The 23,516-nt window shown below is 44.3% G+C and overlaps 1 protein-coding gene across 1 annotated transcript in view; it reads left to right on the top strand.

Annotated features, from left to right (window-relative positions):
- The window catches only part of map2k6 (mitogen-activated protein kinase kinase 6), a 122,183-nt gene that overhangs the window by 65,950 nt on the left and 32,717 nt on the right, over positions 1–23,516 (top strand). The window contains exons 5-10 of the mRNA XM_070857764.1: positions 2,755–2,874; positions 4,948–5,064; positions 6,149–6,200; positions 9,313–9,440; positions 10,957–11,034; positions 13,678–13,817. Of these exons, the coding sequence (XP_070713865.1) occupies positions 2,755–2,874; positions 4,948–5,064; positions 6,149–6,200; positions 9,313–9,440; positions 10,957–11,034; positions 13,678–13,817 (635 nt within the window). The remainder of the gene's footprint in view (positions 1–2,754; positions 2,875–4,947; positions 5,065–6,148; positions 6,201–9,312; positions 9,441–10,956; positions 11,035–13,677; positions 13,818–23,516) is intronic.

The raw sequence follows: 23,516 nt of genomic DNA, 5'->3' as shown, positions 1-23,516 counted from the left end.
GGGGTAGCATTGCTGGTTAAAGAGGAGATTAATGCAATAGTTAGGAAGGACATTAGCTTGGATGATGTGGAATCTATATGGGTAGAGCTGCAGAACACCAAAGGGCAAAAAACGTTAGTGGGAGTTGTGTACAGACCTCCAAACAGTAGTAGTGATGTTGGGGAAGGCATCAAACAGGAAATTAGGGGTGCATGCAATAAGGATGCAGCAGTTATAATGGGTGACTTTAATATGCACATAGATTGGGCTAACCAAATTGGAAGCAATATGGTGGAGGAGGATTTCCTGGAGTGCATAAGGGATGGTTTTCTAGACCAATATGTCGAGGAACCAACTAGGGGGGAGACCATCTTAGACCGGGTGTTGTGTAATGAGAGAGGATTAATTAGCAATCTCGTTGTGCGAGGCCCCTTGAGGAAGAGTGACCATAATATGATGGAATTCTGCATTAGGATGGAGAATGAAACAGTTAATTCAGAGACCATGGTCCAGAACTTAAAGAAGGGTAACTTTGAAGGTATGACGCATGAATTGGCTAGGATAGATTGGCGAATGATACTTAAGGGGTTGACAGTGGATGGGCAATGGCAGACATTTAGAGACCGCATGGATGAACTACAACAATTGTGCATTCCTGTCTACGTAAAAATAAAAAAGGGAAGGTGGCTCAACCGTGGCTATCAAGGGAAATCAGGGATAGTATTAAAGCCAAGGAAGTGGCATACAAATTGGCCAGAAATAGCAGCGAACCCGGGTACTGGGAGAAATTTAGAACTCAGCAGAGGAGGACAAAGGGTTTGATTAGGGCAGGGAAAATGGAGTACGAGAAGAAGCTTGCAGGGAACATTAAGACGGATTGCAAAAGTTTCTATAGCTATGTAAAGAGAAAAAGGTTAGTAAAGACAAACGTAGGTCCCCTGCAGTCAGAATCAGGGGAAGTCATAACTGGGAACAAAGAAATGGCGGACCAATTGAACAACTACTTTGGTTCGGTATTCACGAAGGAGGACACAAACAACCTTCCGGATATAAAAGGGGTCAGAGGGTCTAGTAAGAAGGAGGAACTGAGGGAAATCCTTATTAGTCGGGAAATTGTGTTGGGGAAATTGATGGGATTGAAGGCTGATAAATCCCCAGGGCCTGATGGACTGCATCCCAGAGTACATAAGGAGGTGGCCTTGGAAATAGCGGATGCATTGACAGTCATTTTCCAACATTCCATTGACTTTGGATCAGTTCCTATCGAGTGGAGGGTAGCCAATGTAACCCCACTTTTTAAAAAAGGAGGGAGAGAGAAAACGGAATTATAGAGCAGTCAGCCTGACATCGGTAGTGGGTAAAATGATGGACTCAATTATTAAGGATGTCATAGCAGCGCATTTGGAAAGAGGTGACATGATAGGTCCAAGTCAGCATGGATTTGTGAAAGGGAAATCATGCTTGACAAATCTTCTGGAATTTTTTGAGGATGTTTCCAGTAGAGTGGACAAGGGAGAACCAGTTGATGTGGTGTATTTGGACTTTCAGAAGGCTTTCGACAAGGTCCCACACAAGAGATTAATGTGCAAAGTTAAAGCACATGGGATTGGGGGTAGTGTGCTGACGTGGATTGAGAACTGGTTGTCAGACAGGAAGCAAAGTGTAGGAGTAAATGGGTACTTTTCAGAATGGCAGGCAGTGACTAGTGGGGTACTGCAAGGTTCTGTGCTGGGGCCCCAGCTGTTTACACTGTACATTAATGATTTAGACGAGGGGATTAAATGTAGTATATCCAAATTTGCGGATGACACTAAGTTGGATGGCAGTGTGAGCTGCGAGGAGGATGCTATGAGGCTGCAGAGCGACTTGGATAGGTTAGGTGAGTGAGCAAATGCATGGCAGATGAAGTATAATGTGGATAAATGTGAGGTTATCCATTTTGGTGGTAAAAACAGAGAGACAGACTATTATCTGAATGGTGACAGATTAGGAAAAGGGGAGGTGCAACGAGACCTGGGTGTCATGGTACATCAGTCATTGAAGGTTGGCATGCAGGTACAGCAGGCCGTTAAGAAAGCAAATGGCATGTTGGCCTTCATAGCGAGGGGATTTGAATACAGGGGCAGGGAGGTGTTGCTACAGTTGTACAGGGCCTTGCTGAGGCCACACCTGGAGTATTGTGTACAATTTTGGTCTCCTAACCTGAGGAAGGACATTCTTGCTATTGAGGGAGTGCAGCGAAGGTTCACCAGACTGATTCCCGGGATGGCGGGACTGACATATCAAGAAAGACTGGATCAACTGGAACTTGTATTCACTGGAGTTCAGAAGAATGAGAGGGGACCTCATAGAAACGTTTAAAATTCTGACGGGTTTCGACAGGTTAGATGCAGGAAGAACCAGGGGTCACAGTCTAAGGATAAGGGGTAAGCCATTTAGGACCGAGATGAGGAGAAACTTCTTCACCCAGAGAGTGGTGAACCTGTGGAATTCTCGACCACAGAAAGTTGTTGAGGCCAATTCACTAAATATATTCAAAAAGGAGTTAGATGTAGTCCTTACTACTAGGGGGATCAAGGGATATGGCGAGAAAGCAGGAATGGGGTACTGAAGTTGCTTGTTCAGCCATGAACTCATTGAATGGCGGTGCAGGCTCAAAGGGCCGAATGGCCTACTCCTGCACCTATTTTCTATGTTTCTATGTTTAAGGATCCTGAGCCTCTCCCTCCGCTTTTTCCTCTACTTTGTAACACCCAAATGTTTTATTTTTTCCAGAGGATCCGTGCCACAGTGAATAGCCAAGAGCAGAAGCGCTTGCTGATGGACCTTGATATCTCTATGCGCACTGTGGACTGTCCCTTTACCGTCACCTTTTATGGAGCACTTTTTCGTGAGGTAATTCTGCCGGCTTTGTCATGTGTTTGGGGAGGTGGGCTGAGCTTCCAATTTTATAAGCCCCTAAGTTAGACCAGCACATTTGGATAATATTTGTGCTAAAATATAAAAACTGCAGTTAGAAGTTGTACCAGTTGTTGTACAAACCCGATGTTTGCAATAGATACATTTCTGTTGAAGTCATGGACGACATTTTAACAGTGATTCCAGCTGCCATATTAGGTGTTGAGAAAACAACAGAACTCGACTGGTTTAAGTGATCTTCTCGCCCCATTTGAACCTTTTGCTGTGTGTTTATTTTGAAACTCTGAATTTCCGACACTTTTGGTTCCAACAGTTCCAAAGCTTCTCATTCCATTCATAGTGTTTGGTTCTTGAGCTCGAATCAGTGTCTGCACTTTTAATGAATCATGGAAACTTACAGCACAGAAGGAGGCCATTTGGCCCGTCGTGCCTCTGCTGGCTCTTTGACAGCGCAGTCGTGCTTCGCCCCACGCCCATTGTCCATATGTGAAGGTCCATCTGAGGGGCTTATCAGATGAACTGTTGGAATATATCCCATGTTGGTGGCCAGCCCAGCGGCCGTGTTTGTTGATGCCTCGGTGTAATCTGACAACAATTTATCTCTAGATGAGTCGCATGATGTCATGACCTGGGCTCTGCATTCTTGGAGAGGTGGGGAGAGGAGATGCACACCCTTATGAAATTCTTTTCTCTCTGTTTTTAAAATATAGCAATGCTCTTGAAAATGTAAGTCAAGGGCTTTCTAATAATTTTCAGGTGATGAATAGTGTTATCTCACAAATTATATTTTTTGTTATTGATCCTTTTCTTAGTCGGGCATTATTTTTGGACGCGCTTATTTGCGCTAGCAAATGCTCCGATTGCCCTCCATGATCACATGACCTGATTGGTGATTGGTCCCTTTGGAGGATAAGACACACCCAGCAGTATCTCTGGAATGTTTAATTAGAACCGCCCAGCCCAAGTTCTGAGTAACTTTGCAAAGTGTAATTCGAGCCATTCTGACTGTCGACTCCAGACAGGATAGAGCTCTCCCCTCCCTGCCCAAGTTCCTTAATCCCCCCCCCCCCCAGTCTCTCCTCTTCCCCCCCCCCCCCCCCCGTCTCTCTCTCTCTCTCTCTCTCTCTCCTCTTCCGCCTTTCTCTCTCCCTTTCTCTCTCCCTTTCTCTCTCCCTCTCTCTCTCCCTCTCTCTCTCCCTCCCTCTCTCCCTCCCTCTCTCCCTCTCTCTCTCCCCCTCTCTCTCTCCCCCTCTCTCTCTCCCCCTCTCTCTCTCTCCCTCTCTCTCTCTCTCTCCCTCTCTCTCTCTCTCCCTCTCTCTCTCTCTCTCTCCCTCTCTCTCTCTCTCCCTCTCTCTCTCTCCCTCTCCCTCCTCCAATGTTTTCTCTCCCACAGAAGGCAGCGACAATGTTTGTGTAGATAATCACAGCGATATTCTAGGCAAAAGTCCTGAAGTTAATCCGAAAGCTAGCGGCAGCTCCACGTGGCACGGTTGCAGCTCACAATACACGGCCGACTTCCGTTGTCGGGCTCGAGTAGTCGAGTGGTGTGTGCTTGCGTAGGCGTCGGAATCAGGGCGTGCAGAAGGACGCTCAAAAAACGAGTGCAAATAATTACTCTGATTGTTTTTGGTCACTTACTGCGCTCTTCCTGAAAGGGTTTGATTAGATCTGGACACCTTGCTCAATGGATGGATGAGTTTTGGCTTGATGATGTGAAACGTTTCCAGTTCTTAAAAACCTTGGCCATGCGGCCTGTCGAAATGTGCTGGAAGAGGAATTTTGCAGACAAATCTTCAGGCTCTATATCAGTTTGACATCCTGACATATCCAAGTTCAGCTTCAAAGCCCAGGAGAGTAATCAAGGCTTAAAGAATTTGTTACACCCCTTCCACTTAAGACCAAATGAGCAGTCTACCCCAATCTTGCAGCTGTCCAAATATATTGAAAATACTGTTCATTCTACTTCCTTTAATCAAACTACAGTCTTGATGGTTTGTTTGTGTGTGTACGGGAAACTATTGCAGCTTTGTTTGTTTCCCTTTGTTGCAGGGCGATGTGTGGATTTGCATGGAGCTAATGGACACCTCGCTGGACAAGTTTTATAAACAAGTGATAGACAAAGGAATGGATATCCCTGAAGACATCCTCGGAAAAATAGCAGTTTCTGTGAGTCCCTCTTTAATATTGTTAACTCCTTCTATGCCGTATTCCATCTGCACCCACAGATCAAATCCGCTCGGTAATTAATAGGTGAAAATCCAGATACTTACGGGGAAAGATTGTGTGGCGGGGTAACACTCGCAAGGCGTGAGACTTTGCGCCAGGCGCAGAAGTCTTGCCTCTCGTGAGAAATTGGAGTTACTGCCCCCGAAAGGAAGTGGAATCGCTAAATAAAGCGTTCCACTTCCTTTCTGGGGAGGGAGCGGGGCGCATGGCTCAGCCGCACGACACGCAGGGCTGTATGGCGCTGCCGCGTAGCAGCGGCTCTGCCCTTCATTACGGGGAAGGGTCCAAGCTGTATACTCTGAAGCCAAAGAAGGGTCATACCTGGACGGCCGGGGGTGGGGGCGGCACAGTGCCAACAGCCTGGCACTCGAGCAGAGCTGACCGATTGCGGCTTGGACCCCACGATCGAAACAGGGTGCAGAAAAAAAATCTGAGGATTTTTTTATTTTTTTTATTTTTTACACCTCCCCTTTAAGTTGCGCCCCGCTAGCGGCTGACCTCCCCGGTATGTGTCCCCTGGACCTGTCGCTGTCCTCGCCCGGCGCAGCTTCAGCGGGCGATACCCAATGTAGGGCCCGGGTGCTGCGCACGATAATGACGTCAGCATCGCCGGCGGAGCGGGTCGCTCAGGTTACCGCCACCGCTAAACACCCGCTGAATTTGCCGAGAGTCGTGAGCAGTGTCGCGCCTGCCGTTAGCGCTCCCCCCCTACCCATCCCCCCGAATTTCTAGGCCTTAGTTTTGAGAAACTGTATAGAGGGCCTCCATTTGTGAAGAATGCTCCCGTGTAGCTTTTTGTATCCTTTACATGTTGGAATTTTAACTTGAGTCAATGTAGCGTTCCCTGTTCCAATGGAGCTAATGGAGACCTGACCCTTCCTCATCCAGCCTTGCCGAAGTCTTCATGTTTGCATTGAGTTGATTCTCTTGGCAATTTAATCAGCAGTATCCCACAGCTCAACAAATGTTGTGATTGTATCACTCTGTAGTCTTGTAGCTGACCCGCACTGGACTTGTTTTACAGATCGTGAAGGCCTTGGAACATCTACACAGTAAGCTGTCTGTGATACACAGAGGTGCGTTTTCAATGCTAAACTGCCTTCAACAGTCTGCAGCATCTGGGCATCTAACAGGGCAAGAATGAAGTGGGGATCGTGTTATTAAATTGGGTCTGAATATGAGACCTGCTGCTGTAGAGATAAAAGGTTTAGAGTGATTGCGATCGTTGTAGTAAATGAATACTCTTGCTTTGCTTCCTTTGGGCGAGCTGGGTAATGGTTTTTTTGTTTTCCAAATAGAGGTATAATAGAGTTTTGCTCTTTCTCCCTTTTTGAATGCACTGCTACCCAGCGATATTATCATAGTCTTTGCATTGTAACATAGAAACAGAGAAAATAGGTGCAGGAGTAGGCCATTTGGCCCTTTGAGCCTGCACCAGCATGCAATATGATTATGGCTGATCATGCAACTTCAGTACCCCATTCCTGCTTTCTCTCCATACCCCCTGATCCCTTTAGCCGTAAGGGCCACATCTAACTCTCTTTTGAATATATCAAACGAACTGGCCTCAACAATTTTCTGTGGTAGAGAATTCCACAGGTTCACAATTCTCTGGATGAAAAAGTTTCTCCTCATCTCGATCCTAAATGGCTTACCCCTTATCCTTAGACTGTGACCCCTGGTTCTGGACTTCCCCAACATCGGGAACATTCTTCCTGCATCTAACCTGTCCAATCCCGTCAGAATTTTATATGCTTCTATGAGATCCCCTCTCATTCTTCTAAATTCCAGTGAATATAAGCCTAATCGATCCAGTCTTTCTTCATGTCAGTCCTGCCATCCCGGGAATCAGTCTGGTGAACCTTCGCTGAACTCCCTCAATAGCAAGAATGTCCTTCCTCAGATTAGGAGACCAAAACTGCACACAATACTGTATATTGACTTTCAGTAACGTCTGGTACAAAAGTTGCTTACTCAACAACAACAACAACAACAACAGCAACTTGTATTTATATGGCACCTTTAACTCAGTAAAACGTCCCAAGGTGCTTCACAGGAGTGTTATAAGACAAAAAAATAAATACATTTGATACCGAGACCCAAAAGAAGAAATTATGGCAGGTGACCGAAAACTTGGTCAAAGATTTTAAGGAGTGTCTTTAAAGGAGGAAAGAAAGGTTTAGGGAGGGAGTTCCAGAGCTTACTCTTGAGAAATCCCATTTCAAAAAACCACAAGGAAAGAAAGGAAGCACAGAGGTGCCAAAGATATAAATCTACGGGCACAAAATGAGCCAAATTATGGAGCACAATGTCCTGCGTCCCAAGAACATGCGACCCAAAAATTAGATTGGGCTATTTTTCAGATGGGCGCCTAAATCGGGCTAGGCCCCCTGCCTTTGCTAATGAGGGGCCTACCTATTGCACAGATGGGTTTAAGGACCCTGGCAAGAATTCAGGCTTCCCTGAGCAGAGCGGGCCTTGTTCCTGCCTCGCTCAGGTTTTCAGGAGGCGGAGGCAGCCTGTCCAAAGGCCGCCACTGAGCAGGTAAGTGAAATAAAAAAAATAAACCCTTCTGTGGAGCCAGGAGGAACAGGAGCGTGCCACTCCCGGCTCCACGGAATGTTTGCTGGCTGCAATCAGGCACCCCATCTCCAGCTCCCGGGATTTACCGGATGACCGGAGATTGAATGCTTTACGTGGAGGCGCGACATGCGCCGGCCGTTTGTTCTGAATATTTACTTGAGGCCCGAGGACTAACTCCTCGCGGTCCTCGGGACTCCGCCTTCAAGCACTGGGATCGTTCCCTGCCCCCATTTAGCAGATTAAAAGCGGCGACAAGGAATTTCTAGGCTGCCATTTGCTGAATTGACACTTGTGTAATAGATCTATAAGTTTCTGTACCCTACACACATTGCAGCAAAGCCTCCCCCTTATACGGACAAGTCATATTAAACTTTCACCAGGGAGGGTGAACGTGGTGGGTTTGCATGCATTTCCAATGCAATTAATATGGCGTAACCTCAAACACACTGATGCATCCTGTGCGTGTAAGCACACAATCTATGATTGTCTCTACTAAGCATTTCTCCAAGCCTAATCAATTTATTGTAGCTAACCTTGCCTACGGTATTGATAGATGGTCATGTAAAATGTGGTAATCTGTTCAGCAAGTAGCTCGTGCTCCTGGCCTCTTTTATGCTAAAATGCATGGATAGTGTGGATATACGCAGGCTATGTAACTGGGACTATGAACACCAGGCACGGGCTCCAAATTGCAACAAGTTGAAGATTATAAAGATAAGTGTGGGCGATCAAATGCACCATGGTTCCAGTTCTGCTAGGGCTATTCCAAAGTTAAATTGCATAGATTGTAACATGGAAAACAAATGGTGAACCTGTTGGGCAGCTACATCTGACCTTGGACTTAACTCGGTACCAAGCTCCCCCTGCCCCTCCAACATTGCATCAATAACATACCCAAGTTCAAAGTTGACATTCAGTTATCTTTGGGACTTGGGAAGATCACATTTTTATCTTGAACAATGGAATAGTACAGCACAGAAGGACGCCATTCGGCCCATCGGGTCTGTGCCGGCTCTTTCCCATTGCCTTGCAATTTTTTCTCCTCCTTTTGTATTTATCCAATTCACCTTTGAAAGCTGCAATTGAATCTATATCCACCACCCTTCCAGGCTGTGCATTCCAGAACCTAACCCCTTGTGTAAAAAGGTTTTTCCTCATGTTTGTCTCTGGTTCTTTTGCCAGTCAGCTTTAATGTGTCCTTTGGTTATCGACCCTTCAGCCATTGGAAAAAGATTCTCTTTATTTACTCTTATCTAAATCCTTCATGATTTTAAACACCTCACTCAAATCTCCTCTTGGCCTTCTCTGCTCTAAGAACAACCCCAGCTTCTCCACATAACTGTAATCCCTCATCCCTGGAACCATTCTAGTAAATCTGTATCCTCTCCAAAGCTTTCACGCCCTTCCTGAAGACTGTAAGTTAACTTGTGTCCTTGTTGGTACATCATAAGCATGATCGATGTACCTGTAACAAACTGTTGGAACATCTCTAATCTTTTTTCTAAAAACTGCTCGAGTATAGCGAGCGCTTGCTCTCCGCTCGCTCTGGCTCAATCTGTTTTGAACAAGCATGGGTGTTGCATAAACCATTGTCTTTTCTTTCAGACGTGAAGCCATCCAACGTCCTGATTAACGTACAAGGCCAGGTGAAGATGTGCGACTTTGGCATTAGTGGCTATCTGGTGGATTCGGTAGCTAAAACCATGGATGCGGGCTGCAAGCCTTACATGGCTGTAAGTAAAACTCCTTACACCCTTCAACCACGATGTGGAGAGCTAACCTGGGTCCATTTTGATTCGGGGCCTCAGGCCAGCATGAATGGGCGGGCAGAGTGGCCACTCCGCTGACATCGCGTCTGTTTTGGGCGGACGTCGAATTTCTCGGCCCGTATGTTTGACATCAGAATGACAATTTTTAAGAGCATCCTTATAAGCCTAGCAACTAGTCATGTTAGGACTGTCACATAAGGTGACCTAGCGTAAAGTATTAGTTACCCTCAGTAAATAACAGACGGTGTGCTCAGTGTAGCCGCTGTCCTTACATGGTCAGTCAGGTCGCCAGTAACAGCACGTACCAGGAAAAGCTCATTTCAAAAGTTCAGCTGAGCAGTGTCCTGCTTCAGAGACCTGAGCACAAAAATCTAGGTTGACACTCCCAGTACAGTGCTGAGGGAGTGCTACGCTGTCGGAGATGCCGTCGTTTGGATAAGACGTTAAATCGAGGCCCCGTCTGCTCTCGGGTGGATGTAAAAGATCCCATGGCGCTATTTTGAAGAAGAGCAGGGGAGTTATCCTGGTGTCCTGGCTGATATTTATCCCTCAATCAGTATCATTAAAACAGATTAACTGGTCATTATCATACTGCTGTTTGTTGTACGCAAATTGGCTGCCGCGTTTCCTACATTACAACAGTGACGATACTTCAAAAGAAGTAGCTGTAAAATGCTTTGGGATGTCTGGTGGCCGTGAAAAGCACTATATAAATGCAAATCTTTCTTTTAAGCCAGAACTCTAAAACCAGGCAGATCTCTGGATTGGAGCATGTGTTGACGGCGCTGTCTCTGGGAGTTGCTGCCCCACCTGTTAGGGAATGCTGACCTCTGGGTAATTCCAAAGTCCCTATCACTGCAGAACCAAAATTTCAAAGTGCATCGTCTTAAAACTATATTATTTTATGGGTCTACAGCACCAGAGCACTGGGTTTTAGCTGGGAGACTTGAGTTAAAGTTGCTTTTGATAAGCTTTCATGACTTTGCTTCCAGTATGAGAGGGGGTGCACAGTATGAGTCCCTCCGTACACCAGTTGTAATACAGAGAATGATCGGCAATGGTTGACTAGTGTGAGTGCCCTGGGAGAAATTGTGTGGGAGGAGAAATTGCCTGAAAAAATATATATATTTCCGTTCTCGGAAGAGTTGGTGACTCTTTTTTTATTAAGTTTTCGTGTTTTGAACTGCTTCAAAAAAATTTATCTTTTGAATAGATCAATAAAAATCCCGTTTCACCAGCGGAAGCTGTGATCTGTACAGCAATGGTGTGACGGTACAATCTCTATAGAAACCCTTTGATGTAAGGAGCACGCTTCACTCCCGAGAAATGGCACTAGGCTTTATCATCCATTATCTTTGGTCACGGCTGTAGCTGAGGGCCCTTTTGTAGGACAGATGTTCCTGGTGTTGAACGGTAGGGGGTGTTGAATGCAGGGAGCTGAGTCACCTGCTGAACTGTCGAATCTTGTCTCTTTCTACAGCCAGAGAGGATTAACCCCGAGGTGAACCAGAAGGGCTACAGTGTCAAGTCTGACATCTGGAGTCTGGGAATCACCATGGTAAGTGTTTACCCTCGAGATGATTCAGCATTAGACCTGGGATTTGGTCAATTTACGGGTGTTTAAGAGGAGAGCAACAAGTCATTGTATCCTGTGTTAATTAATCATTGCTTGAAATCCTGTATGAGTTTACCTTTAAACAATTGTGCACAGGCCTCCGGAAAATAGACAAAATTCAAAGCAATTATTGATGGCTCGAACAAAGCCTTTCTCGGAAACAACTGGATAACATGAGAGCTCTTTGTGACGACAGTAGATTAATCTGGACTGAAGAATAATGACCTGTTCTACAGGATCCCTCTAAGGGGCTGCTTTATTTGGTTTTCAAGTGACCAGTTTGGATGACATTTGCATACTGCCACCTTCTGTTTGCTCACATTCCCTTCTGAGCTTTGATGTTAACCAGGGATTTCTGGACAGCCTTGCCGGTATTTTCGTTTCCCTCACTGCAGTTTACCTGGTTCAAAGGATAGAAATAAATAACTCTCTCCTCTTTCAAAGTTTTCAAAAACCTTTTTCAGTTTTAGCCTCCAGCTGTGGAGGTGGCTGCTGACCAGACGGAACTTTGGGGTAGAGTTTCTGCTCTTTAATACCAGTAACATCAGCACTATCTGGGCGAATCGCGCAAAGAATCGGGAACTTTTAAACATAAGCGAGTTACGCCCAAAACCACTTGCGTTTGTTTTTTCCACAATGTTTTACAATGGTTCAACATTCAATGTGCCTGAATCAGGCCCCGCCCCCAAAGCTGACCATACCCCCATTAAAATTTATTTTACCGGAAACTTGAACTGTAGCCTAACCAGCGCTATTTCAAGCACTAGTTCCTGATTGCGGAAACTCTACTCCATTGTTATAAAAGCAAAAAATGCTGGAAATCTCTGTGGTTCAGGCAGAGTTAATGTTTTAGGTCTGTGTGACCCTTCGTCAGAACGGGAAAAGTTTGAGATGTAACAGATTCATAAGGAAGTGCAGGGACACTGAAAGGGGGAGGGGAGGAATGAACAAAAGGGAAGGTCTGTGTTCGGGTGGAAGGCAGGAGAGATTAGAGGGACAAAAGGGATAATGGGCAAAAATGAGATGGCAATGGCACAAGTTCGGAAACAAAAGATGAGCCTAGATGGAGAGTGAATGGGGGAATCATTACTAGCTGCCGTGGGAAAGAGGGAAAAAAGCGGGTGGTGGTGGGGGGGGGGGTTTACATTGTGTTTGGTTTGTCTGGAGCTGAATGGTAAATGTTCAGTAATTCACAATTCTGATGTTGGAACTGTTAATTGCATCAACTGATTGATTTGATATAAACCCGAGGGCCTGTTCGTTAAAGCGATCGCTAATGCGGGCGGACTGGTGCGAGATTGTACTGGTTCTCTTTCATTTTCTTTGGAGCACAGGCACTGGTTAAGATTTTCATACCAAAAGTAATTAATTGTCTAAGAAACTGCCTTGTGTGCACCAATAAAACCATTACATGGTTCAGTATAGTGTTTCTTTAAAATCATTTTCAGTCATTTTAAATCAAGTTACCCACAGGCGAAGGACTGGGCACTCTTATTTAAAAATGCTTATTTCTGGTGAGAAACCAGAATACATTTTCAGCTGTATTAATCAAACTGCACCAGATCACCACTCTTGTATCAAGGAATACTTTTGTCCTTCTCTCTTTTCTCCCGTTTCTCGAATCACTTGGTCGATTTTGCAAATAGCCCTCCACAGGCTATCTCTGATGACGTAGCTGTTAGAGTGCTCTAGCTTGTATTTTTGCAGCTGGCTGTCTTTGAGCAATGAGAATTTCCACCGCCCGATTGCGATGGTTCACTGAAGATTTTACATTTGGGATTATGCAGATTAATTTTATCGGAAACTTGAACTGCAGCCTAACCAGCACTGTTTTTCAAGTCAGTAGCTGCTCCCAGTCTGAAGCTCGGAGGCCTGAATTTTCTGCTGGGGCCTGGGAGACTTCCACCTGCCCTGGCGATTGCCCACCCCCGGCCAGTCCTGGCTGTATACAGGCAGCCGGTGCCCTGGCCTCCCCCTGGAGAGTTGCACTAACCTAGGGTCGGAGGGGCCTGTTCCTATGCAGATGGAACTGTTTGTTTTGAGGCTGCACTCCGAGAGTGTTTTGAAGCAGAAAATTCGGCCTGGAAACGTTTTACCTTTAAATAAAATTGTGCGCTGAAATAATCAGCAGGCCCAACTCCTTAACTCTCCCTCCTCCTCCCTCCACCAGCTCACTGGAAGTGAGCAATTATTCAAACAGATCTCAACCAAAGGAAATGGATTTTTAACTAGGCCTGGATCCAAGGGGCATCGCTGGCAAGGCTGACATTTATTGCCCATCCCTCCTTTTCCTTAAGAGGGTGGTGCTGAGCTGCATTCCTCCACCCAAGTCCATGTGAGGAAGGTGCTCCCACAGTACTGTTGAGTAGGGAGCTTCAGGATCTTGACCCTGTGATAATTTGTGGTACAAATATCATGCAGTTCATGTTTTAGTCATAGTAGCATTTCCTCTCTGTGTACTATTTGATATTTTGCCACTTTTAAACGATTTCACCAGTGCCTCAATCGACCCACGGTACTGCGAGGATTCTTGTGTTGCTGAATACTGTGGACCGCGAGTACATTAACACTGCCTGTTCTGTTTAGATTGAGATGGCGATCTTAAGATTCCCGTACGATTCCTGGGGCACGCCTTTCCAGCAACTTAAACAGGTGGTGGAAGAGCCTTCTCCACTGCTTCCGGCTGACAGATTCTCCAAAGAGTTTGTTGACTTCAGTGCCCAGTGGTAAGAAGATTAATGAGTTGCAAATGTCTGCTCTTTTTCCATGTTCTCTAATTCCTGGAATTTCTAAATGCTTTCCCCATTCTCTTCACAACTAAAACAAGTGGAACTTTTTTGCCTGAGACTGGTGCTATTTTAGCACTCAGCATATTTGTTACAATTTTAGAACTGTAGAGGTAGTTTGATTACACACACATTCACAGTGCACAGGAGGATCTCGGGTGAATGAGAATTGACTAGACACTGAATGTTAAATCAGGCATAGATAGTCTCGATGAAGCCTCAGGTGGATGTAAAAGATCCCATGGCTTAATTTGAAAAAGAGCAAGGGAGTTCTCCCCAGTTTCCTGGTCAATAGTTATCCTTCAACCAACATCACTAAAACAGATTATCTCGTCATTATCCCCTTGCTGTTTTTGGGAACTTGCTGTGTGCAAATTCACTGTCATTTTTCCGACAACAAACAGTTCAGAAGAACTTTCTTGGCTGTAAAGTGCTTTGGGACGTCCTGAGGTTGTGAAAGACAATATATAAAATTAAAGTTCTTTCTGTCTTTTTCATTCCATTGCAAAGCCATTCATGTGCAATAAATTGTTTTGAAGTACAGTGATGGTTGATATGTAGTCGCTTAATTCCTTTTGTGGTAGTATTGATTGAGGAAGGAATATTAGCCAAGACACAAGGAGAGCTCCCTACACCTCTTCAAGTAGTATCACGGAGTCTTTAACAATCACCGCACTACCGGATCAGGCTGATGTGGTATTGGTCTAATGTTTCACAAGAATAATATACCACTTACTCAGTTCTGCGCTGCACAAGGTAAGCGATACTGAAAATGCATGTTGTGTATAACATCTGTCCTTTTAAAAGGAAATTACTTCATAACTATGAGTTTTGCCTGTATTAGCAACAGCCATTGGATATTTTGAGGGAAAATTGGATGCTTATTTGAAGCAGAGGAAGATGGAGGCACTGGGATTAGTTTTCGATGGGCCGAGTGGCCTCCTTCTGTGCTGTCATTTTCTTAGTTCTGTGGAATAAACATTCCACTATTATACAATGTGACAGCTGTTCTCTGTCCAGTTTTGTTATGTAGACAACTGTTATCTGCTGGGAGGGGTTTATGGATTTTTGATATCTCTCCGAAGGCCAACAGGATTTGGCAGGTTACCCCTCAACTTTTCAGTAGGGTTAACTGTGAAGAGTTCCCTTTTACTTTGTGTATAAATGTATATTTGAAAACAGACTGGTGCGGGACTGCTGAAGACTTGACCAGTGGTGTATTTTATGTACTTGAAGTATGGGCTTTAATGTATTTCGCTTCAAGCTGCCTATTTTGACAAGTTGATCTCTGGTACAAAGCTGAAAATAGCAACTTTATGTGTGGCCTTTTAAGCTGGCTGCGGAAAATATCAGCCCTTAAGGGTTTTCCATATCTAATTCTACTTTCAGTTAAATGGGTCGAAATATAATGTGGGTAGTTTTGCTTTTATTTAATGCCAGAAATTGCAGGAAGTCAAATTTTTTTTTTAGAAATTACACAGATTCCTGTCTGATTGACTGACTTAAGAATTGTATCATTTCCTGTATAAATGAACTCCCCAATTTTTGTTTCAAATGTCATTTTTTTAAAAATAGATTTTCAAAATAACAAGTGGTTCACAAGAAGTACAAGAACACAGTACTGAACAACTCAGTGGAATTGTATCAATATTTCAGCTCAATTGGTCGGCCAACAACTTGCGTTTGTATAGCACCTTTAATATCGCAAAAAAAATTCCAAGGCGTTCGTTGGGCCGCAAATTGCGGCCTCGCTGGGTCCGTCCGATGTGCACTCGCACCCGGTGAGGCCTTGCAAAAGTCGGTTCTCGGCACGCAATGCGCATGCGCCGAGAACCGGCTTTTCCGATCTGTCAAAATTTGTTTAGACAGAATCTATGCCTCCCCGCAGGAAGGATATCCGCGCGGCAGCGATTGGGCTCTTTGCCCAAATCTTGCCCAGAGAATGTTCTTCAAACACTTTTTTAAAACATAGAAACATTAAATTGAATCATTCATGCTTATATTAAAAACCCTGTCCATTAAGGTAATTTAATTTTTAACCCTATATTAAAACACATTTTTTAAAAAATTCCCAAAAATACTGCTTTTTCTCAAAACATTTAATTGCATTTAATTAATTTTAAATAAGAGTTTAAAAAAAAAAATTATTATGCTGTGTTTTCGGGGGGATTCTCATTGATAGTAATGGGACAAACAGAGTTCCCATTATTATCCATGAGAATACTAGATAGTGATTGGTAGTCCAGGCTCACGTGACTCCAGCATGTGTACGTACGCTGCGCAGCGAATGAAGGCCTCCGACTGGAATCCTACGTTCCTCCGGGACCAATGGGTATTTTCGTAGATTTTTCTCGGGTCAGAGGCATTCGTACGAAGGAAGCCTCCAACCGCAATTTTCGGCCCATTGAGGCGTAAGTTGAAACTAAATGCTGAGCCAAAGAAGGAGGTATTTGGAGGGGTGACCAGTCTGAATGTGGTCCTTGATTTGCAAATGGTCATAAGAACATAAGAAATAGGAGCAGGAGTAGGCCATTCAGCCCTTTGAGCCTGCTCCGCCATTCAGTAAGATCATGGCTGATCTTTTTCCTCAACTCCACTTTCCTGCACTAAGTCCCATATCCCTTAATTCCCTTAATATCCAAAAATCTATCGATCTCTTTCTTGAATATACCCGATGACTCAGCATCCACAGCCCTCTGAGGTAGGGAATTCCAAAGATTCACAACCCTCAGAGTGAAGAGATTTTTTTCTCATCTCAGTCCTAAATGGCCGACCCCTTATTTTGAGACTGTGACCCCTGGTTCTAGACTCCCGAACCAGGGGAAACATCCTCCCTGCATCTACCCTGTCAAGCCCTGTAAGAACTTCATATGTTACAATGAGATCACCTCTCACTCTTCTAAACTCGAGGGAATATAGGCCCAGTCTACTCAATCTCTCCTCATAGGATAATCCCCCCTCCCCCCCCCATCCCAGGAATTAGTCTGGTGAACCTTTGTTGCACTTCCTCTATGGCAAGCATATCCTTCCTTAGGTAAAGAGCCCTGTAAGAAATGATTATGTTTAATAGTAATGAGCATCGCTGTAAAATGTGAGGAATTAATTTAAAAACAGGAAAGAATGATCTGAGACACAGATTTTAAAAATGTTTTAGCAGTGGAATTTGTAGTCGGTATTGGAAAAAATGATCTGCTTCTCCACAGCATTCGATTCAGAGGAATTGCTCCCTAATTTCTGCTGAGGAACTGCAGAAAGCATTGAAAAAGGACCAGCATTCTGTTGGGAGGAAGATGTTAAAACTGATGCAGGGCTGAATTTGCTGTGTCACTGCACTCGAGTAAACAGACCATCTTACATCATTCTTACCGCCTTATAATTACGCTCTGGGATACGAGTGTACACACACTTCATGTGTTGGTTTGAGACTACACTCTCCACTATTTCCCAGAGGCATTAATTAAAACAATGGGTTAATGTCCGTGTGGGAACAGGAGACATGAATGCGTGTTCCGGTATCCCATTAGTGATTTCAGGGCCACTGCCTCTCTTGAAGTTAGATCCACGTTGAGATTTCAGAGCTATTTATCTCTATCCTTTAAATTGGGGTCGCTAGTATTGTAGTTCATGTCAGGCAATTTCCCCTCCCAACAAAAATGACACAATCTTTGATAAACGATCTTTTTCAAAATGTGTGTTGTTTGTAATTACTAAGTAGACAGGTGTAGTTGTTTAATTGGTGCAGCAACAATGAACAGGGCTAACGTGAGGTGGGCACAATTCCAACAGTAGATTGTATAACGTCTGTGGAAAGATTGGGCTTGATGGGCCAAATGGCAGTTTCTTCTTCCCTGCTTTCTTTAAGTTCCGTAATGAACATAAATGGGCCAGTGTTTGCGAGGCAGCACGATAGTGAGTTGAAATCCAGAAATCCAAGGAATGCGTCAGTCCCGCTGATTTTAACGGACGACCTCATTATCATTTCCTCCTTCCGCTTCCCTCCCGGCAGCCGCCCAAATTGACAGGGCGGGAAACAGCGGCTGGAGGTCCGCAACGGTTCCCGACAATCGGAGGGAGGGAGGGAGAGATTGGGCATTGGAGCTTGGGTGAGGGGAAGGGAGGCGGGAATTGGGGGGTGGGGGGGGGGGGAGGTTGTCTATCGCGACAGCAAAGAGTGGTTACAGACCAACCCACTTGTTCATTTTTAACCCCCAACCCCCTCCCGCCTGTCATGGAGGGGTTAATATCGAGACCAAACAGTCTGAGGATCAATTTGAAATTATTTTCTGCCAACTGAGTCAGGAAAAAACAAAAAAAACATAAAATTCAACCAAAATGTCTAATGTAAATAACAAAATGAACTTCTCTTGATTCTCACATTACAACAGTGACTACACTCCAAAAACACTTCATTGGCTGTAAAGCGCTTTGAGATGTCCAGTGGACATGAAAGGCGCTATATAAATACAAGTCTTTGTTTGTAATGAAGAAGCAAATTCAATGTGGGGCTTTTAATTGGCGCTCTCTACCCATCCCAGCACGTAACCCGCTGCATCTCTCACTATTGGGCACCGGCATCTACCGGCTCGTACTCTGCTATGGTCCTTCATACTGCCGCTTGCTATGGACAAAAGAAAATGCCCATTGGTGTGAACATTGGACTGGAGTGGTATCTGTGACTTGGGCGGTGAATGAGTTAAAAGTGTTCTTTGAGGTTTCAGCAACGCACTTATTCTATTTAGTTGGGTTTGGCTGACATCCAATCTTTCAACTGGAAGGGACTTTGAGTGCAGTCGGAATGCCAGACTCCAGCCTGCAGAACTTGCTCAGAAAGGGAGTCAGGTGCAGCAGAATATTGGAACTGCAGCCAAGCTAGCTCCGGTGCTGTCAATGGCGTAGGTATAACTGGCAACCTTCCCTGTTCCGTCATTGTGTAAATATAAAGCCCCTTGTGCTTCTCAGCTGAATGGGCATTGAGCAAATGTAAACAACTGATTCCACGTTTGAAGTTTGCGAGAATATTTGTGTGGGATTCCCCCCCGCCATTTTCAATATGCGGCCTGATTGGCGCGTTCCCAGTGCGTAAAATTGTGTTGACTTTTTGTTAACTGATTCAAACTACTGAACAAAAACATGACCTCTAACGACATTGGTCCCACACTATTAATCAACCGTCGACTAACCGACAGGGAAATTTATCCAAATCCTTGGGAGTAAAAGGGCTAAATACTTGTATTTAAAGGCTAAATGGAAAATTGTGATTTGCTAGTTTTCAGACTGCCAAAATGAGATGGCGCCTAGCAACACTCAATAGAACATCAAAATACCATTCTTAGATAAGCCATATTTGATCTGCACTGACTGTAGGGATATGGATTTGAGATTTATGCTCTTGAGTAAAACAAATTAAACAAAAGATGTCATGCTTTTGAAGGTGTTACCACAGTTTCAAAGCACAGTGCTCAGACTTCCAGACGCACAACAGGAAAGTTCAGCTGCACAGTTTAATCGCACACGGTAAAGTGCAATCTGTACTCTCGAGTGACGAACCCCATTCAACTTGCGTTGTAAAATGGGTTCTGACGTTTTTTTTTAAAAAGCGATAAGGTTACGAAGACCAAATTCTTCCAGTACTGCAAGTCGCTCGTTTGATGTTCTGAGACCGCTCCTATAAAACAAATTCAAAAATACTGCGAACCTAAACTATTCCCAATGGAGCCAATCCAAAGCAAACAGTTCCTCCACCTTTCACTGGAAAATTAGGTTCTGGAAATAAAGTCCCCACGCAGCTCATTTTCCACAGGAATCTCACAACAAACGGCTTGAGCAAGTGAAGCATTTCGCTGGGGGGCAGCTGTGTCTCAACCATTCTGAATAGAAAAATCTTGGTGGAATGCCAGTGATTTAAGCAGATCAGGTTGGTACTAAGACATATGAACATGTACGACATCTAAATCTCTGCATATACAAGCAATGACCAGCGAATGTAGACAGGCCATTACGGAACACCAATCTGTTTAACTCAGTATTTTGGAGGCTGCAAAATACCGAAAAGATTACGCGTCTAGGAATATTTATGATTTTGAAGAGAGCTTGCAGTCTGACGTTCTCGGCTCATGGCTATACATTGGCCTTTTAGGGGGAAAGGGATTGCTTACCACGCAGTTGTTACGTTGTTGCGGAGTGCTAGTAATCCCAAATCCTTAGCCGTTGATCATGCCTCTAGCCCTGAAGCACACCTCTTGCTTGCTAAAACGCTTCAAGCCACCTTTTAGTGGACTTGCTTTCCTATTCGCTACTGCTGTGTCAGGAGCAGAGATCTGTGACGAGGCAACCACGAAGAGGGCCCATGCTTCAAAACCTGCGTCAATATAAATTGAACAACTGCCTGACGCACTCTGAACCAAATTTGACCGGTTACAGCAGAAGACTGCTTAGAATGGATCTCAAAATGAGGCTGGTTATCAGGTTCCAACATAGAAATATATGCATGCTGAATTTATATTCCTGTTATTGCTGTACAAAAGAGCAGGACTGACTTCCCCACTTCAAAAAAAAAGTAGATTTTTTAATAGCTTTAGCTCACTTTTGTTGGACAAGGATATTAAAGGTTACAGAACCAAGGTGGGTAGATAGAGTTGAGATACAGATCAACCATGATTTAATTAAATGGCGGAACAGGCTCGAGGGGCTGAATGGCCTCCTCCTGTTCCTAGGTGGGGCTTGTCAAGGCTCGGGGAGTAGCTGAACCACACCGAAGGCAGGTTCCAAGTTCAATTCCTGAACTGTGTTGGAGTTTGCTGATCTTGACCAGGGCACTGCCCTTGGCTTCAGAAGCCCCTGGGTGAAGGAAGGGAAAACCAGCAGAGGTTCTCAGTCCCTCGATAGTGGGGAGAACCATCAGTTGGGAGCGGAATCAGGCTTGGCTGGATGTCCTCTCTGGTTTACTAGACTGCTGAGACACACTGTCGAGGGTCACATGAATAATGGTCATGGGCTAGATAATGTAGGTTGACTGCGACTGTACCCCAGCAAGGGATCAGTGCTGTCAGGAAAATGGAGACGTGTGATGGGTAACCAAAAAAAAACTGGAGCCATTCCTGTCCTAAATTGCTGAGACGGGGCTCATATGCTCTCTGTTGATTGCATCTTGTACTAACAAATAGACCTTCTTGATTGGGCAGCAACATGTATCTACTTCGAATGGCTTTCAAGTGTTCCCATAAAACAGTGCCCTTATCTTAATTCATTCAGAATTTATTGGGTATTTTCGCAATTGGATAGGGAAAATAAAATCATCAAGATTGTAAACAAGATCCAATCAGGAACAGTTCAGAAAATCAGAACAAAATAACCATAAATAATTCAAACCTATCTCCAAAGAACAAGTGTGCTTGAGGATTGACAAAAGCACAAAGGTTGTTGGCATAATGTAGAATGTTTTTGCATGCACTGAGACTGCTGAACGTATTAAAGCTTTGACATAAGTTACATCCATTGTAACCATCTTAATGTATCTCATCCTATGTAGTCATCCCAACATGTGCACTGATTTATTTGTTGTTGTGTCATGATGCACAAGTTATCATCTGTCCTGTTATATAATGCATGTTCCCTTTGGGTGCGGGGAGAGTGTATTCTGGGAGAAATGGAGAGAGGGAGGTATTGCAATGTAGAAGAGCGTTTCACACAATTGAAGAGAGAAATACTCGCACTTGCAGAAATTTAGACACAGCCGCCAGTTACTGCAGAGCTGTGAATTTAAGAGCCATTAACTTACAATAATGGTTTTTTAAAAAGAATGACGTTTGCACTTGTATAGCGCCTTTCACAACATCAGGACATCCCAAAGCACTTTACAATCAATGAAGTACTTTTTGAAGGGTTGATACTGTTGCAATGAAGGAGACGCAGCAGCCAGTTTGCGCACAGCAAGCTTCCACAAACAGCATTGCGAAAATGAAAAGATAATCTGTTTTTAGTGATGTTGATTGAGGGATAACTCCCCTGCTCTTCAAAATAGTGCCATGGGATATTTTGCTGAGAAACAGAGGCCCCGTCTGCTCTAACGTCTCATCCGAAAGACAACACCTCCGACAATGCAGAGCTCCCTCAGTATGGCACTGGAGTGGGACTTCAGCCCACAACCTTTTGACTCAGAGGCGGGAGTGCTACCCACTGAGCGATGTGCAGTGAATGAGGCTGTGTCTTGGTTTTGAAATACCCACCCAAATAGATTATTTTGTGGGGAGATGCAATCCATTGCAGTATATGGCTTTAGTTTCCTGTGTTATGCAACAGTATCTGTATGATATTCCACAGCCAGCGGCCTGGGCAGATGCAGTGGGCCTCTTATTGCCCATTTAGATACTGTTGCTATTGGAAACGATTTCTGTTACTTGGCACATCATAACTCTGTGGTGAATAAAGGTCCACTTCAAAAGCAGTCAACTGCTGCATATCTAACAATCTCTCATTGCTTAGGGGTATTCTCGGATTCACTGTGGTCTGGCTACTGTCTAAATTTACCCCTCACTGTGATGCAGCAAAGTTCCTGAAGCAATATATCCCATGACTGATCAGGTAAAATTCATGCACAGCTTACCGATACTAAATGATATAAAATATAATCATTTGTAACCTCGTACTTACCGCTTTACAAAACATGCTTAAAATGCAAGTAACTTTGTTCTTGCATCTAAACATCTCTGATGTTCACCACGATCCAGTTTCAGCAACAGAATTATTGTTGCCATATGGCAAAATTACTGAAAAAAATATATCACATAACTGATACCAGGTGGAAATATTACTAATTTTACTCGTGTCGAAATAATATTTGGAATACTATTTACCTGCCATGTTACAAAACGTGCTGAAGATATAAGTAAAATTTGTTTTTCCTGAATTCTCGGTTATTTATATTTTTCATTGTGGATTTGCAGTATTTCTCTTGCGATGCAAATACTTTCTTTAATCTTCACTACTCCCTCTTCAAAACCTTTTCTTCATTGATTGCATGATTATAAACAATATATTCTCTCCATATTGGATTGGTTGGACTTGCTGGAGGGTTGATTGGTGCAGCAGGGCCAGGGAGATTTTTCCCCACTGTTGTCTTCAATGACCTCGTAGATACAGAGTTCCCATTGTTATTAATTGAGAATATTGTACCTGATTGGCTGAGCAGTCACACGTGACTGCATCTTCTGTGTGATAACCTAGAGGACGGGAGCACACTGCGCAGCGCTGGGAGAGAAGGCCTTGCCACCAGAATCCCACACTCCTCCGGGACAACCAGGTACTTTCGTAGAAATGTTTCGGGTCGGAGGCAATTGCCCGTGGGAAGCCTCCTACTGGAATTTCAGGGCCATTACTGCAGCCAAAGGCACTATTCATGTTCCTGTCTGTCGAAGGCCGGATGTGACTGAAATGAGAGTGATTGCTGTGATTCACAGAAGCTTGTGACTGTTTTTCAAGAATGTGCTCCAGGAACCTAGTTCTGATTAAAACGCGGTTTTGTTGGAGAGACCGAGCTAGAGAACTGTGGGATGCTGCATGATTCCGGTGCAGGATGTGTCCGCATCCTTGACTGTTGGCACAGAATGACCTGACTGGTGCAAGAAAGGAAATGATTTGTGG

The sequence above is a fragment of the Pristiophorus japonicus genome, chromosome 16 (assembly GCF_044704955.1).
Source record: "Pristiophorus japonicus isolate sPriJap1 chromosome 16, sPriJap1.hap1, whole genome shotgun sequence".
In the NCBI taxonomy this organism is placed as follows: domain Eukaryota; kingdom Metazoa; phylum Chordata; class Chondrichthyes; family Pristiophoridae; genus Pristiophorus; species Pristiophorus japonicus.
Note: the sequence above shows the minus strand (reverse complement) of the source record. Positions and strands in the feature narration are given on the sequence as shown.